The 18,755-nt window shown below is 42.3% G+C and overlaps 1 protein-coding gene across 1 annotated transcript in view; it reads left to right on the forward strand.

The window, feature by feature from the left end:
- Positions 1–8,888, forward strand: part of PTPRN2 (protein tyrosine phosphatase, receptor type, N polypeptide 2) — a 523,716-nt gene extending 514,828 nt beyond the window's left edge. Inside the window, exons 21-22 of the mRNA XM_010563027.1 lie at positions 2,600–2,673; positions 8,101–8,888. Of these exons, the coding sequence (XP_010561329.1) occupies positions 2,600–2,673; positions 8,101–8,172 (146 nt within the window). The 3' untranslated portion in view covers positions 8,173–8,888. The remainder of the gene's footprint in view (positions 1–2,599; positions 2,674–8,100) is intronic.
- The last annotated feature ends 9,867 nt before the right edge of the window (positions 8,889–18,755 follow it).

Genomic DNA, 18,755 nt, shown 5'->3' on the forward strand with positions numbered 1-18,755 from the left:
GAACCTTTTCCCATTTAGTCCTGAGGCTAGAGTATTTTCAAATAAAGACCATCCCTCACTGAAGGGGGGGACGTACATGTTTGCAGCCATGGGGAAGCCCACGCGGCACTCGAGCCTGCCAGCTCCACTGGGAGGATCTCCGGGTTCATCCTTGCAGCACACCTCGGAGGCCAGCTCAGGACTGGGGTTAACCTCATCCATGGATGCTGGTGTCTGAATTTTTTCTCATAGCTTAATTTCTGAAAGAGAGAATTCCTCTTATGTTGAACCAAGATGCTACTGGGACATATTAATTCCTGGTTATCCAATGAGGCCACAAGTAAGGCTGTAAAGCATGTGCAGTACTCACACAACTCTGCTGCTATGGACATCTGTGGTGGAACAGGAAAATCTCTCCTAACTGCATGTGCGTGTGTGAGACTAAATGCTAAAATGAGCTACCATGTTACACCAGTGCTTTACACCAGGGTTTACAAAGAGTGTACCTTTACTGATGCTTTCCAGATGAACTGCCACTGCAAATGCAAAACCTGCAACAGACTTAAGGTATAATTACTGTCACTGTTATCAGACTTTACAACGTATGTATGTATTGCTTTGCTCCATTGTAAGGAGGTTTGGGGGTTTTTATTTTAAAATAAAACTTTCTATTTTTTCCAAAGCTCATCCATGTAAATTCCTGTACAGTGGGGGGGGTTGTGGAGGAAGCAAAAGCCATACAATGCACAACCCATGGTAATTAGCAAAAATATCTTTCAGATACCTTTTCCAAGTTGTGACTGAATGATATCATTCCATTTCTGTTACAGCTGAAGAACATATATTCAACAATATGAAGAATATATTGCAAATCAATTATTCTTATAGAGCTGATGTTATTTTTAAATATCTTCTCCTATCTTTTATCAAAGGAAACCAAATGAAATCATTCACCATTAGTTGCTTTTCTGAATTTTTTAAAAGATGGTGCTGAGTTATAAAGTTGAGTTAGGTAAATGAGGAGGTGCATGATGTTTACATTGACATGAACCTAATTACAGTTAGACTTAAGCCCTTAAATTACAAGAGTTGTAGGAGGAGTGTTAAGAATTGGGCCCAATCCTCCAAATCCAGTCCTGGGAACTAAACAAGTATATGTTCTAGATGTGTACAAGTTAGCTATTGCAGCAGCAATGCTTTAGGTGCGTGGCCCACAAGTTAGGCGCCAAGACCCCTGTGAATAGTTGGGCAGATTTAAATGCCTCCAGAAGGAATTCCCAAATTGGCACAGGCTGGGCCAGGAGATTCCTAGGGCCAGGCAATAGGAAATGGTTGTCAAGCTGCACAGCGAAAGGCCACAGTGTTCTTCAGAGCACACCATTGAGTATCCTTTAAAATAGAGCAGATTTCAGAATTGTAGCTGATCCCTGTTCTTGGTAAGCCATCTAATGACAAAACTGTATGTACAAAAGAAGAGAGACCTGAGGTCAGCATCTTTCTAAGCTTCAGAAGCTGTGGACCCACATCTGCCCTAGGAGAATGCACGGACAACCAGGGCAGTAGGGGACAGGGGAGCAGAGGTGGGGCAGTTACACTTTGGCTAGGGTGACCCTCTGCCCATCTGCGTGATGCTTTGGCAGGCACTGTGTGAAGATGCAGAAGGGGACGAATGCCAAAGAGCCAAACTCTGTAGGTGAACTTCTCAGCTTGAAGGATTTCCAGCCAGGCTTCTACTCTTGGAGTTCATACAGGAGGGACCAAAATCCTGATTTCCTCTCAATCCCTTCAAAAGATGTGTCAGGTTAGGCACTTAAGGAAAATGAGGAAGATGGTCTTAAAACATCTTAAACTGGAGGAAATTGAGAGGGAAATCAGCATCTCCCTGTCCCCTTTGGCTCTCCAGGCTCTGGGTTATTACAAGAAAGGTGAGAAGCACAAGGACTTGCTTTGCTCTCCACAGATCACGTCTTAAAAGAAAGCACCTCCATTTGCACCGAGGAAGGGAGCCAGTCCCCGCAGCAGTTAGGCTGCATGTGCCTGTTTTCTGCATCTTGGTGCTGCTGAGCACTGCGCAGCAGCGGTATCCCGACATCCAAAGTATAACCTAAAGAAAATGCTGTAGGTTTGCCGGCTGAAAGAGTGATCGCTCGGCAAGGTGGTCTGGCAGGTCTTGAACTAAGAAGCCACAGGCAGGTTTTCTGGATCTCGGCTGCAGGTGACAAAAGTTCACCTAAATCTTGTTTCAACAGCATAAATCTTTGTGTGGTTTGGGCCCTAATTCAGTGCATACTCTTAGAAGTGACAAAGGGGCACTCGGTGGCATTGCCACAACAGACCCTTAGGTTCTGCAAAATATATTCTGCTCTAGGTGCAGATGCATTTTTTAAGAATTTGTTTTTCTCTGGCTTTTCTTGAATTAATGTTAATAAAAGCTGCCCCAACCTCTTATTTTTCTATATGAACACAAAAATTGCAGCTGCCTGCCAAGTCTGCTGAGAGATGGATGTAATAATTTTCAATTGGACTGTTAGCCCAAAGGGAACCCGATAGCAAGAGATTGACAGATGCAGCATGGATTATCTTGTGCTCTGAACTCAGCCCAATTTGTGGTTTGTTGCAGGTGCTAAAGAGATTGATATTGCTGCTACCCTGGAGCACTTGAGGGACCAGAGACCAGGCATGGTCCAGACAAAGGTACTGTCAATAAATCCACTGGGATTTTAAATACATTAAAGGTCTTTCACAGTAGTTGTTTTCATGACAGAAGAGAGAGAGTATGACCTAATTTAACGCAGGTCGCTTGCTGATTACTCTGTTTGGCTCCCTACCAACTGAGGTTTATTTATGCTGAAGATTTATCTAGGCTACTTTCTTTGGTGTTTACTGCTCTTTCTTGTAACATCTCCAACATCTATCTTGATTACCATATATGAAGGGCAGTCAAGACAAGAATCTATAGCCTACTAAAGAAAATGTGCATTTGAAAGAATGCTCTTGCTTTCATCCTGAAATATGGATTGTTTTCTTAGAGTATCTGTGCATGTAATATTTTTTCAAAAGCTTAAACTCATTAAAGAGAATGTAACTGCTGCATTTGATTTTTTTCCTGAAAAAAAAAAAGTTTTGAATTAAAGGAAATATAGTTTTGTAGGAAATCAAGTCATTTTTAGTATTTTTGAATGGAAGAGCTTACATTGTGCCTAAAGCCGTGTCCTTTATGGATGTAGCATGGTAACTATATTTGTACCCTTTGGTGAGGTGAACATTTTGCTCTATAATTCCTGTCAGTTGTAATAGTTTTGACATTTTTCCACAATGTAAAACTTTTAAAGATAGCTGATGGTGTGATTATAGTCCCTCAAATTAGAAATGAAACTTTCTATTATTAACAATTTCAGTCACGTATGGAATGATAGTTTGTGGTATTTGCTGCAAGTTAAGAGCTACAAATAGGACAATAAAGAAACTCGTTCATGGCATGGAGACCAAATAAATCAGTGTATGACATCATAAAATATCGAATGAGAGTTATAGCCCCAAACGGAGTAACAAGAGCAATGTGACAGCACTCCGTCTTGGCCAGGCTGGAACTGATAGGAAAGTCTGCAGCATTTAGGGAGTTGAAATTGCTGAGGGACAAAGGTGAAATAAATGTGTGTTGCAGGAATCATTGGTTCATAACTTTTCTTGAATCTCTTCCTAATCATTTTATCTTCCCACTAATACTAGGAGAAGTGGGGCTGGAGAACAGTTGGGGGGACATTAGTTATTATTTACCAATTAAGTAAGTGCATGAAAAATAAAGATGAGCCAGTCAAAGCTGACTAATCTTTATCTGCAAGTAAGACATAAAATTGCACAAATCTTTCTTCTGCTCTGATTATTCAGACTGGAAAAAAAATGCATATAGCACACCATATCCAATGTCACATATATTTACTCTGAGGGAAGATGCAAGTTTTGAACTACTCTGTAAATGCATCCAAAATATATGGCAGCTCTGTAGAAATATAGAGCTCAGATTCCAGTTTCCCTCTCAGAGCAGAGAAATTACAGCTTGTTGCCTTCAACAAAAGAAAAAGCATAGCTCCAGAACCAAAGGATGAGGTTATGTGAACAACTTCTCTTACTTAGCTCAGAAGTAGTTACCCAAGTCCCATGAAAATCTCACTCGAGACGTGTTTTTCCCCTCCAAACATTTATCTGGAAAAGCTCCAGAAAAGAAACGTATCCTGTGTTTTCATCCAGGATGAAAAATTTTCTCAGGATATTGCTTATCTCTCCTCTTGCTCCTTCTTGCATCATTGTCATTTTCTCAAAACCACCCAAATCACTTATTCAAGCTAATGTCTTGCAAATTATAAATATCTGGTTACATGCTAGCAATGCATGATCCCCAGAGAATTTTTCTGATGGATTTAAACAAACCCCTGTGCTTTCCCCACTGAATACAAATGAGAAATATTAGACTCTTGGAGTAATTTAAAACGATGGATTAAAAGTCAGGTTAGAAATGCCAATTACAGAATATCCCTAGGCAAAATAAACACCAACTTACTTCAGCAATGTTATTGTGTTTCCAGCAGGCAGCGCTCCACATTTTCAATAAGCATGTGAAAGATTTGTTTGCAACATTTTGTCTTCTGGAAGGGATCTTTAATTCAAAAGCACTGTATATAATAAATGGTAATGAAATTATCATAACGACATTCTGCATTTCTGAGAAGCATAATAGAGGGTTTGTGGGTTTGTTATTTTTTTTGCAGGGGAATCATAAAATAGAATTGATATGCCACATGTGAGAGGAAAAAGTAATGAAGGAGGAAGTGTATTCTCTGTGATGGGAAAAATATATATTTCCTTTTTTTCTCTCTCCTGTATCTTTCCTCTTGCAATCTGTAATATTTAGCTAAGGTTCTTTATTGTGTCATATATGCTACCTGTTCTCAGTTTGTTTTCCTGGGAATTTTTATTTGTAGACTTAATGAAACATAGCTTATTATTTTTTACTAAATATATTCTTGTCACCTCTGCATTATAGGTGGACTGACACCACAAAATGCCTGTCCGGCTCTGTTTTCTAGGAAAAGCTAGATGTTAAAATTCATCTCCAGTCAATCTTGTACATACGAATAGCATATGTGAATGATAGCGTAGCTGTACAAAACAACAAACTGAGCTCCTTTAAAATTTACTGAAATTAATTTGCTCTAACTGTGGTTGTTCTCATGGAAAGGCGCAGAAGGTGTGTAAAGGCTTTTCTTTGGAGGGTGTGATACACATCAATGGAAGCTGCAGTATCTGCATTTCACCTGTGCATATTACACAGAAGGGAGGAGGGGGAAGAGCTCAGCTGTGCCATCCGAGAGAGACCACATCCTCACACATCTCATGTGTCTGCTCTACTGTCCCTTTTACTGCAGTGTTTCACAGTCAGTTTTGACCTCTGGCTGTAAAGATGATGCTTTTTAAGTTGTTTTGCCTCAGTAATTTAAGGTCACACCTAGTGTTAGCCGGTGGTCTCCACTGAACTTGTCTCCAAAATCCATACTGAACTTGGGAGTTCATGTTGATCAATCCACGGTCCTCGGGCGAGGCAGACACTTTTCCTCAGGTGGTGCAATGATGGCCTGTGCTCCCATGAGGACTACGCCTCCGTGAGGGTAAAGGCACTCGCAGGTCAGATGATCTCCAGCCTGACAGGTCTTTACAATAAGGTGAACACGTCTGGGACCAACAAGGTTAAAGGGCAGATTTGCTCAGTGAATAACTTTAGAGTAATACAAGTTATTTTCAGGAATGGGACTAATTTTAAAGTATCGTAGCCCCTGATCTTACAAGCTTTTCCTGACTGTAAAATACTCAGATGAAGAGCACATTAGGTAGCCTCATTGCCATGGGCAGCTTCCCTTCTTCCGAACCGACGCCCACATCTTGGAAGAGGCATCTGCACATCTCTGAAAACTTGGCTGCATCACCACGTCAACCCCATCGTGCTCAGATCAGCCTCTTCTGTTGTTGTGCTCCCCGAAGGACTGGCAGCGACGGGGACCAGCTGTCCCGCTCACACCTGAGTGCCGGCATCCCGGGAGCACCTACTTTGCCCCCCTCCTTCCAGCCCCAGCACAAAGGTCTCCCACCCTGCCCAGGCTGCTCCACCGGTCTCTCGCCTCGCAGGTCTGCACCGATGGGGTCCAGCGGCTGCCGGCTGCTCCTGCCAAGGCTCTTTTTCCCAGAGGCGAGCACTTCTCATGCGTCAGCCCAAATTTCCCGAAGCTTTTTGAGCTGGTACAAGGCACCCGGTTTGGTTCTGGCACGGCATGGCCAGATGAATGCCCTCTCTGCCTCCGCTGCCCTCCAGCTCCTCTCACACATTCGGTGTACTCTGGTTAAAATACAACTGATGCTCCTGGGTGGCCACCAGCACTTCCAGTCTTTTCTTTAATTGCAGAGACCTTGGGGAGTGCGGGGAGGCATAGGCAGGCATATACACCATTTTCTATGCCTAATGAGGGTGAGTCCTACTCTTTAGGGTGAACTGATATCTGATTAAAAACTATTGGCTGCAGTCCAGCAAATGTACAAGGATGCCACTTTGACAGCACCAAGCAGACAGCAAAATTCTTGAATGTCAGTGTCTCTGAGAAATTATTCTGAGTTTTGTTCTTCTTTTCCTGCTCAGGAACTGTGCCCATCATTGCTTGTCTCAGAGGCATCTCCACATGGGAGATGACTCTGCAGCGGGGTAAGACAAGGCAGAGAAGATTGGCACTGAATTGCAGGAATTAAAAGTCAGCTGCCTTTCTGAACTACGAGTTGCACATCTGTAGTTTGTTCTTTCATCCTTCCAGCAGATTTCCACAGTAAAGTGAAACGCTGTGGAAAATGAATGCTGTTAGCCCAGTAATCACCTCTGGGGGCTGGCCGTGTTCTGTAGCCATCCACCACTGCTGCGTACATACCTGCAGCCATCCCGCACAGCCGCTGGCAGGGCAAACTGAGGGGCTGGTGGTACCTACCAGACCACCAGGTCTCTAATTGGAGACACAGAGAGTATCCCAGCAGTGATCTCAGGATGCTTTGCAGGGTGCATCTCAGATCTCCGTTCTTAAAGTCGGTTCTTCAGCAGCTCTTGACCCCGGCTGGCTTAAACCACTGGAGTACTTCTAGAAAATCCAGAAACTTCTCCACAGTCCTTGTCTGGTGTCCTTGATTTGCCTATATTCTGAGTAAACTGCCCTCTTTTCTTTTTTCATCTGAAAAGCTGCAAATGCCAAATCATCCTGTCAGACACTTCAGTAAGGTAAATTTCTGAGAAAAATTACTTGCTTAGAAAATATAACACCTCTTAACCTTGAGGAAGTAAAACTCCTTTGTCCTTTTGTAGAACTACACAGTTCAGGAGTGTGTTAGGGTAGAACTTAGAGGAGGTGGCCATTCATGGCTGTGTCCTTCACACCTCTGCCAACCCAGCCCGGAAGCCCGTTAGTAATTTTGGGTTTATGCTTACAGTAAATTAATAGCAGAGAAAAGCCTTCCCAAGTATTTCTTAAATAGGAGTGGTCTAACCGTCATTAGGTAATTTGTGGGTGCAGAAATGCCATTAAAAAGGGAGGCTGAAAAAGAAGAATAACAAGTAAACCAAAAAGCAGATACTGTTCTATGTAATAGATATACAGTGAGGAGGTATTTATTCCAGCTGATTTCACCTAGAAACAGTCTTGAGAAAAGCCAAAGGCTCTGCTTTGCAGCATCTCACCTATTTCATATCTCAATTATGTTAACAAGTTTCCATCTCTGTGTCAGAAGGAAATGGCTGGTGATCAACTACTCCCAAACCCTTCTGACCATGCAATTGCAATACATCATTGTGTCCCAATAGCTTGGTTTCTGCTACCAACATTTTTCTCCATTAAAATGACTCCAACTTCAAGATGCTGTCAAAGATGTTATATGGCATCAATAATCCCAGAACATTTTGTTCCTTCCCATTGCAGTGTACAGTTCCTCCTGCATATTCATATTTTTAACAATGTCTTGAGGATGCTCGGCTGCGGAATAGTGCACCAGGCTTTTGGAAAGTGTTTTATTATTCAGAGTATGCGTTTCTTCTCTCCACAGGAGCAGTTTGAATTTGCTTTGACAGCGGTTGCAGAGGAAGTGAATGCAATACTCAAGGCACTTCCCCAGTGAGCAGCTCGGCCTCCCAAAGGTTCCTGCAGGATCCATCCCTCGTTTTCCTCATCCTCAGTCCCTGTGAATGTTCTTGGAAACCGTAACCTGACCTTAACTGTGTATCTTCTGTTGTAACCACATAGTGATAGGGTCCTTACAAACTCCTTTAGCTGGTAAAAGTTCAACAGTTAAAATGTGTATTCTGGTTTTTGGGGTTTTAAACAAGTTTTTAAAAGTACATTGAAGCCTCGGATTAAGTGACAGAACAATCCACCTAATTTCTTTCACATCCTCGAAGCCCTGAATGTCACACTTTGAAAGCACACATTTATGTTCTTAATAGCAAATATACAGTATTGTGGGTAATTAGTGCAGTCAATATAGTCTCAGAAAACAGTGTTCTGTTATATTCTGTAACTTCTCAAAGGCTGAATGGGGGGTGGGGGGCCTGAAGAGGATGGTGATTGTTCCTATACAATGCCGAGCTAGAGCATGAAACAGTGCTGAGGGTGTGAGTAAACACAGGTCCAGGCTCTGGCAAAGAGAGCTTGCACCTTCTCATGCTGGGCTTTGGCAAGCAAATGTTTTCTTAACTGTTGTTTACTTTTCAGCTTTGTGCCATGAATGGAAGAAAATCTGAACTGTAAGTAAGTAGGCCTGCACAGTTGTTGCAACTGGGGAGAACGAGTTGGTCACATTAATGGGAAGCTGGGGGATAAGGAGCACAACAACTCTGACCGTGTACCTACCACTGACAGCGCGGAAAAGGAGAGTGTAGACTCACCTCAGGTGATGGGGAAAGGCCCTGTCAGCAGTCAGGTAAATGTCCGGAGCTGTTGTGGAAACAGATGGTTGATTTTATGGGATTACTGAGGAAGAAAACGGGACTCTCCTCTTTATATTTTTGCATTTCCCTCTGTAAAACTGTGCTGTGCCATCCTTTTTAGCCGGGAAAAATATATTTCTGTAAAAGCCTGGCTGAGGGGGAAATCTCCAATCTGCATTTTATGATTCTCATCGAGTCTGTCTGATCCAGACATTCATTGCACCTTTCTGCTTGCTCCTTGTTCTGAATGATACCTATTTTAACTAACCATTAAGGGATAAAGAAGCACACGGGTTGAATTTCAGAGATTCTTATGTTCTCAAAATCCTAATGCCTACTGTTGCAAAGTAATGCTAAAATGTGTCTGTGAATAGTTTGGTTATGCAATCTTGCTTATGTGAATTCATAGCTTTAGTTGTGGTACTCTTCTGAAGGAATTTAAATTATTGATAGAAAGTACTCTGATATGTTTGAATGAAGGGCCTGAGTAGAATCATCAAAGGTACCTATGTGATCTAGGCTCTTAATTTCATTTTCAAAAGTGAATACTTCGATGCTTTTTCATATGTTATCCTACATCTCCATGGTTTAAGAATCTGGGGTGCTTTTTTTTCCAAAATCTTAACAGTGTTGTGTGCTTGAAACCATATTAAGTTAATCGTTTAACTTCAGCACTGGAAAATATATCACTGAATTTAATTTGGGAAGGGGAAGCTTTTATAAACTTCTAATCAGTGAAATGTTAAAGATGACAATATCACAGAGTTTTGCTGGCACAGAGGTAACAGGCATCTGTCGAAATCAACCATGTTGCAATTTTGTGTTGTGGGTGTGGATATTGGTGATTTCTTCTTTTTAGCAATTAAAGAGTTATTTAAAAAAAAAAAAAAAAAAGCAGAAGGCTTGTTACTTTTTGCCATACATTTTTGTATGCTTTGCTTGGTATGTGCTGTTGCTTCATTTGTGCGTTCCATTACTATAGCAGTATAGAGCAGTTACTGCAGATGCCATCATCCTCTTAAGTACACATACTGTACATTAAGCCACATGTTTATTTTATGGCCTAAGCATTTTAGAGCTTTCCTAGCAATAACTAAAAAAACTAATGGAGTATGAATGAGAAAATTGCCTTTTTCATTTGATAATTTAGGTTTAACAGGATTCTTTTATTACTTTAGCTAACACAAAATTGCAGATCAGGGCAGATGAGATCAGTTTGAGCAGTATCAGCAAGTGTTTGAAGTAGATTTACTGTGAGCCATGTACTGCAGCTTTCTGAAAATACAGGTAGTTATATCCAAACAAACTGTCCAAAGAATCAAAATCAGGGCATCCTAACCCAAGCCCTCCGATTATTGGGTAGAATTATTTCCCAGAGCAAGATGCTGTGCCATTACCTACTGCCAATGGGCTAATGTGTTTTTAGCACAGATTTCTGCCATGGGATGCATTAGCGTTCGCCTTCTGACTGTCCCTGTGCATACCACAAACATGGCTGACAAGCTTTTCGTTTGCACTCCAGGAATATTTTTTAATTGTTCTTTTGCAAATATTTGCATTTCATAATAGCAATTTCAGGGTGATCCCTGTTAATTCACAAGCAGCTGAGTGTAGGACTTAAATATTGCTCTTCATGCTTTGGAGTTTATTTAGCGTAGATTAGAGGGCATTAATCTTCCCCAAGGCTAATGGGGCAGGGGTCTATTGTTTTATTCATACTTGTAGACCAGTTTACACAACAGAAAGATGCAGTCTTACTCAGAGGGTTAGAGTCTGTCCCACTGAATGTCATTGACAGTCCTGTTATTTCAGCCATGTTTTGTACAGTTCTTCCACAAAGAGGTGTCAGGCTTATTCTGTTGACTGTAAACTATCACACTGAGTGTTCTGTCTGCAGGTAGCGTCCTGTTCTCACCTCTCGGTAAACGCCCTGCTTCTGAGGGTGATCACCTGCCGCAGGGTCTGTTAGTGAAACACAGGTTTCAGTTGCACCAGGGCAATCCGGAGGGGTTTGATAATCCATTTCCCGGGAAGATGCCAAAGCCATGGATGAAGCCACAGAGATGGGTTTCTCATGCAGGGCAGGTATTTCTTTACCGTTTTCACTGCAGTTAACTTGTGATTTGGCAAAGGATGTTGTTCAGGCCACCGCTGGCCACTTGCACTGGACGTGGGTCCTGCCCCATGTTCACTGGCAGCTTGAGTTGAGCTTCTTCCTGGAATCCAGCATCACCTGAGAGCTCAGAGTCAAATGAGAGCCACCGTCCTTCCCCGTTCAATATTCTGCTTTATCTTGAGTAAACTTATTGCGATTGAAGCTTGGGCTGGTGCCTGACGCGTAGCCATAAACAGCGTGTGTTTAATGTTGACCATCCTCGTGTTCTTGATAAAGACAAATTGAATCTACAGGTGCTGTGTCTGTGGATGAATCTTTAAATGACATTTAAGCGGGAGAGCTGCAGGAGGGCAATTCAACCCCAGTGCTCACAGTTTCCTTCCTCTCTGGTCAAAGCCTGTGGCAGAGGGAGAAAACCGTGTTTTCCCACAGGCCCAGCAGCGAGCACAGCCCACCGTGACCTGACCAGACCCCACGCTCATGTAGTCACAGTGTGTGCAGATGTGAGGGATGGAGAGGTGGTTGTCACCAGCGTTGATAGTTTGTAGGAGTAACAGCACAGTTGCTTTCTCCAGTCTTCGCCCTTCCCATGACAAGGGCTGAGATTTAGAGGGATGGAGGGGTAGGACAGCACCATTCCCCAAAGACCAGATCCTTGAGGTTCAGCCCTAGCCACAGGGAAAACGGTGTGGGGTTTGCTGTTGGCTTCACGTGTTTCAGGTGTGAGCTCTGCCCAGTGCTCCTGACCATTGTCTGTGGGACCTGGTGCAGCCCAGGTAACATCCAGTGGAAGTCCTTGGCAATTGAGAGGGCCAAGAATGAATTTCAGCAGAAAATCCCATATCCAAATCTCAACCCAGTAGTAAAACAAGCAAGATTATTTTTATAGATGCTACTAAACATTTAAAACATTTTAAAATATTTTTTAAATCTACACCAATGACTAAACCTTGTTCCTGTCTCTAGCATGCATGCAGAACCAATCTCCATCTATCCCCAGGGGAATGACAGCTATAGTACCTGTAAGGAGTTCATGCTTTATTAGTCAAGTGGAACATTAATAAAACCCAGCCCACCCCATAATTTCCAGAATAGTCATTAATTAAAAAAACCTGTTTATTGGAATAGAAAACAAGTATTTGATTAGGTTTGTTACAGAACAATAGCTCTCCTAATTTTTATTCTGCATATTTTATTCTTTGTTTAGAAAATTCTCTTAAGAAGCAGTTGAGATAATTCGCTTTTTAAAACTGTACAGTTTCTATGGTTTTGCTTTTTAAATGAGAGTACACTTTGTAGATTTGATTATTATATTTTTCTGTTAAGATTACATTGGGCATTACAAAAGCATTCCCCACCACAGTGAAAAGAAAGCTATCCTGTTGGTTTATTGTAAAAGAAAAAAAAAATAATTAAAATTGCAGAGCTGTGGCATACTCGATCCAATTAGAGCATGACTCTTTACTACTCTTCGTTTACCACATTAGAAATAAAGTTACACCAGCAAGGTTTCATTTGAAGCTGTTCTTGCATGCTGTTTGTACTGTATTTGATGGCATAATATTGTTTTGTTTACACCTTTTCTTTCTTGTCATTCTATTATATTCTTTATATGTATATAGTTTAAAAAAATTATACAAAGTATTTTGTTCTACCTCTGTAAAAATCATATTTGTGAATAAAGTCACATTGTCTGTGGAGTATGGTATTGTGAATACAGCATTCACAGCTGGTGCTTTGCTTTTATTCGAGGGGTGGGAGTGGTACCTCCATGCATTGCTGGAGAGCTGGATTCTGAATATCCGAGGTGGGCACGCGGGGCTGAAAGAGAGTGGCACAAATGTCCTCTTGACAGCTTAGAGGTGCACGTTTAAGCTGCTCTGAGCAGAAGAGATTGCAGCCACCTCTGGCTTGGGAGTGTGGCCTGTGATATTGGAGCTTCCAACGTTTTGATCAAGGCAGACTCCTGTGTTCAGACCAGAAAGTAAAGCAGGAAAAAAATGACCGAATTACAGCGACCCTCCTTGTACAACCGGGAAGTGAAAATATTTGGCCTATAGTGTGTGCCACAGAGTGTACAAGTTGACAAATGGAATAAATGATACCTTCTTTCAGGAAAATTAAAGGCAGGAAAATGTTTTGGGGGAGGGAAGGCTGGTGGATCAGAGCATCACATAATGGGTGGTACAGGCTGCCCAAGGATTTATAGTTTTAAAATAGTAGCAGGAATCACAGAAGGATTTGAAAGGGTAATGGAAAATACTCACTGTTAAATTAAACAAGGTTAAGAGGGATAAAGTGTAAGGTTCCCACATGAGCACAGCATAAAATAACCAGTCTTCTCCTCAGGGGATAGGAAGTAATTTTCCCATAAGCACTGTCCATTATATGAAGGTTTGTATCTTCCCATGAGATATCTATTGTTGGCTGTTATCAGAGGCAGTCTTTAGGATTAGACAGCCCTGGTATGGCAATTTTCATGGTCCTATATTGTGTGTTAAAATTTCACTTGTGTTTTGAAGAAGACTTAAAATAGTTTGCCGCTTACCTGGAAATAACTAGAAAAATGTAAATAGAAAGGTAGAAACTGTCCTGGTCCAGCTCACTCCCTTCCCATCAGAAGCATCACATTTTACATTCTTTAACCTTGTTTATGTAGTTGTGTGTTTTAATATCGATGCCTTTCTCAGTGTAAGAAGGTGACTTTCATCTTGGAAGCAAAATACATGCTCCATTATAGCTATTTTCCTGGTGGTGTCATTTAGGAGGTCTTTCATCTCCAAGATAGCTTTCTGAAGCCTCTGGTAACATCAGATGGAGGACAAAAAGAGAAATACATTTAACTGTATAACTACTGGTGCATTATGTATCTTCTAGGCAAACACAAAAGCTATCAGTTGCACATACGTTGATTCGTGCAGCCAGCACTTGTTTTTGCTTCATGCTACCCAGATACACGCAGCCTCTCCGTCTCTGGTGCTCTAACTGTATTTATGGCTCTAGCCGATTCTCAGACTGGGTATTGGCTTCCAGTAGGGCTCAGGAAAGAGCTGGGTTTGAGCTGATGCCTGGAGCATCCCGAGCACACCCGAATACTCGTCGCGCAGCCCGGGCTGTGATAACACACCTCCTCTGAGGCAGAGCTGTTCACGCTTTTGGGGAAGCAGGAGGACACAGCACTCAGTGAACTGGGGGAGAGGAGGAAAGACCTGCCCGTCTGCTGCCCTGCTTGGTGCCAGTTTGAAAGGGAGGGACTTGCTTCTGCTCCTAGATAAACTACTGCAGCCCCTCATACAGTATAAAAACCAGGAACTTTTCAGGTTGCCCGGAGTTCCTAGGGGTTTTGTTTTTAGAACTTGTTGTAAAACTTCAGTGCTGATGGGATTTGTATTTCTGGTTTGCATGCTGAACAAACACAAAGAACCACGCACCCACAGGGAGGGGTAACTGGTAGGCTGGGTTTATTCTTGGTTTAGTGATAGGACCACCACACTGTGTGCTTGAAACAACTGAATCCTTGGTGAAATTCTTCTTAGTGCAGTGGAGGTAAGCCAAAAATTAATTTCTCCCCTTGAGAATGCACCAGTTAATTAGCCCCACATGCAGGTAAATCAACAATCCAGAAAAAAACGCTCTACGTGGATGACTATTCTGGGAGATACAAACTCAAGAGTTTTGGGCTATATGACTGATGTATTGCCCTGCAACAGATTTTTCTGCGCAGGAGCTTTGTCCACAGTTCTCAAAGACAGAGGAATGTGTTACCCCATCATTCCCAGCAGATGTTAGAGGTGGGCTTCATCTTAACCTACCTCCGAGTAGCTTTTGCATGGACTTCTACAGACAAGCAACTCGTCATAAGCTTCCTGTGTAGTCAGTGAAGGAAAATAAGCACTTTTAGGGTGTGATTTATGTGATCTATGTGATCTAGTTTGGATGTCTACTTTACCATAAGGTGATTCATCCTATTCACCCCATACCCTGAAACAGGGAGTTTCAAAATTTAACTATGTGTAAGACAGAAAAGCATTGTCTTTTGATATTGTAAACCTATTGCCTCATAACTGCATTGGATCACTTATGAGAAGAAGGGAAGTAAGTTCTGATTTTCTAGACCATGAATTTATAGACATCCTTATCCTATTCCTCCTCAGTTTTTCTGTTCCACACTGAAGACTCATTTCTCCTCTTACAGAAGTTGTCCCATGCCTTTGATCACTTTTGCTACACCTCACCTTTCCTTGTCCATTTCTGTTTCTACCATGCTTGCTCTGAGGTGCACAGGGCCCAGGCTGCAGTCCACTGTCACGTAGTGATGCTTTTATATTTTTTCCTTTTCTTTGCAATTTCTAACACTCTATTACCCTTCTCCACTGCTGAGCACTGAGCTGGTGCTCACAGGCCACCTTCATTCGCAGCAACAACAAATCCTTTTCTTCAGGGCAATAGTTCGCCCAGAGGTGATCAGTATGTCTTTATTGTTAAGGATGTGCATTACTTTATCATCAGCGATTTCATCTGCCATCTTCACAGTCCTGCATTATCACATGGTTTCTCCATGACACTTCACAGTTACTTTTGGTTTTATGATGTTAGATAGTATGTGTCATTCACACTCTGCCACCTCCTTCTTTTTCACATTGTTTATATTGGGGAATCACCACCACTGCGAAAACTGCCCCTTTCTTCACAACCTGTTTCTTATCTTTTAATTACTCATTAACCCACAAAAAACTTCCTCCTAATCCAATGGCAGCTCAGTTTTTGTAAGAACCTTTCATGAGACAGCCTTTGCCAAACGCTTTTAGGAAAGCCAAATACACAATATCAAGTAAATCACCCACATCAACGTGCTCACTGATTCTTTCAAAGCCTCTTAGGAGGCTTTTGAGACACGACTTCCCCTTGCAAAAGCCATGTTGCTTCTCCCTCCCCTTTATGCCATCAGTTATGTAGGATCTAGACATGAAGGCATGGCTGCAGCTTATAGAATAAGACGTACTAAAATAGCTTTGGTATCCTTTGGGAGTCGGTGGAGAGCTAGTGAATGGACTTTAAAATGGAGCTCCGCAGCTCAACTAGTGCCCACTCAATGCAGCACTTGGAGCACATTGCTCAGGGTCATTTCCAGACAAGTTTTGAGTATCTCCAGAGATGCAGATCCCTCTGGGTCCTCTTTGTGAAAAATATCTTTTCAAGACCTAATTGAAATTTCCCTTGATGCAGATTGATTGCAAATCAGCTCCCCAAAAGGAGACGCCTACACTTGGACAAGCAAATCCGTCTCTAGGCTCCACCAACAAGGTTGTCGTTTACTGTAGTGGACACTCAGGCATGTAGCACACATGGAAGCATTTACATTTAAGTGTCTTAATCCATGAGCTGAATCCCACCCTCTGGGCAGGATTCAGTGCTTGTTTGTAAGTGTTCGATGTCACTGCAGATGCTGTGGGTATCCTGCCTAGCCTCCAGCGCTCACGCCAAATGGCTGAGAGTCTGAAGTCTTGTGTTTTGTTTGCCAGCCCTGTGCTGGTGGCTTAAATCTCCTGACGTGCCTCAAATGACGTTGGACACCTACATTCAGGGAACTCAATCCCACATCCCGTGTCTACCAGTTGGATTCTGTAGCTTCTACCGAAAGTCAGGGTATGGGAAGGAATTTCACAGGGCAGTAGTTTCCCAGATATAACTCACTACTCCCTAACTGGCAGCACCTTTTGAAAAACCCTCATTATGCCTGCTTGAACATTCATCAGTACTGGATTTAAGGTAGGGCTATGACTTCAGCAGCAGACAGCATTGCTTGAGCGTATGCCAAGACCGGTCACGAGGTGCTTGTGTTGACCACAGCAGGGCACAACTGGAGAGTAGCCTTTACGCTGGGTAGTGTTTAATGGCTTTGTGTACCTCACAGCCAGTGACAGCGTCGTGTGGGAGCACAGGCACTGCTGCTTTCCAGCACAAGAGGCGAAAAAAAGGAAAAGTGGCCAAAAACATGGTATTTAGACTTTTGAGTTCATGTAAAAAAAAACTAGTGAACAGCAGTGTTCTCACAGCACTTGTTTCTAAATGTGGCATCCATTTCCTTCACGCAGGAAATCTGCTCCATTTTCCAGCAGATTTCATTTGTGTTGTCCAAGTTAGAAATGTTTGTTCCTGCATACGGATATTATGATAGAGCGCGAGCATGAGCAAGACCAGTTCTTGCAGTGTTACTGATGTTACACCTAATCTGTTGGGCAGAAGCCAAAGTAGACCCACAGCTTTGCGATCCTGATAAAAGCATTGCCAAGGCTGAAAGGAAGCCAGTGCTCTTCTAAGTGGCTGAAGGGGGAAAAAAAACCCCACCATTTATTCCAGAATTACCTTTTGATTATTTATAGATTTGTTTCCATGAGCAGGAACACACATCTCTTTTTGAAAAGGGAGATTGATTTATGATCTGGTGTGTCTAGCTATGCATGGTTGAAGGAGTTAGGTAAGTGACCCGACTCAGCGAGATGTTCCTTACAGAACAGAAGGTCTTTAGCATTGACCTTTTTATCTGTTCTACTGTTCATTCTAAGTAGAGACCACAGTTTTTTGTTTTGTTTTTTTTTAAATGAGGTATTAGAGAAGCTGAAATAACAATCAGATCAAGGGATCTATTAGGACTTGTCTGAAATGAGTTACAGTTCTGCCCATCCCATGTACCTCCATTGCAAAGACCCACAAGACAGGCAACCAAGACAAACTGTGTTCCTAAGCAGTTAGGTAGGACTTGGCCTTCCTTATAGTTTTAACACTAAATGCGGAGCCTTTTGGAGAAACCCTTAGGTTATGTCTGTTTTGTTAAATGACCTTCTTTATTTTTCTCTGAGGTTGAGGAAGTAAAGACACTATAACAACATGATGAGATAATGCAATGTCTTGGGAAAGAAAACATTCTTGATGCACTGCTGGCTTGTACACTTTCAGGTATTTTGGTGTGAAAGATTTTGTTATAGCTGTGTTTGCTGAACCAGACTCTAGACCATGTCTTGCTTGGAATCTCAGTTGTGCCAGATTCCTGCCCTGGATGACTTCCACTTCCCTTATCTCCCATGACCAAGATGCCAAATGGAGATGGACATGGTTTGTAGGCTGGTGCCCCTCTGACATGAAAGTGTAAGGCATAAGAATAGAAATCTTGAAGGTAAGACAGCTGTTAACATGCTCTCTGCAAGAAAAATGTGGGTCCTTGCCCTATAGCAGAGAGGTTACAGCAGTAACCTCATACCATGACATTCGCCAAGGAATGGGATGGATGGACACGTTTGTAGTGATCTGCCAGTGTTATCATCTCACTGGGCATGTTCCAGTCTCTAACAATGTTGTTCGTCACAGTAAGAAAAAGAACACAGTTTTTGTCAGTGCTGTAGGTATTTACCCTGGGAGACCTTCACAGCTCTTCCCATTCTGCATCCACCCAAACTTGCTTTTCTGTAAGTTGCTAACACAACATCTAACATGCACAAAACCACGTAAATGTCCACAAAGCTCCTTTTTAGCAGAATGCGGGCTTGTAACAGCTTTTGTAATTTTCCCTGATGAATGCCAGTCCTGTAAAAGCAGGACTTATGTAAATGGCAGGCAAAACCAGCCCTGCCATACATAACCAATGCTATCCCCCCATCCTAA

Source organism: Haliaeetus leucocephalus, unplaced genomic scaffold, assembly GCF_000737465.1.
Source record: "Haliaeetus leucocephalus isolate CR32 unplaced genomic scaffold, Haliaeetus_leucocephalus-4.0 Scaffold0, whole genome shotgun sequence".
Lineage (NCBI taxonomy): Eukaryota > Metazoa > Chordata > Aves > Accipitriformes > Accipitridae > Haliaeetus > Haliaeetus leucocephalus.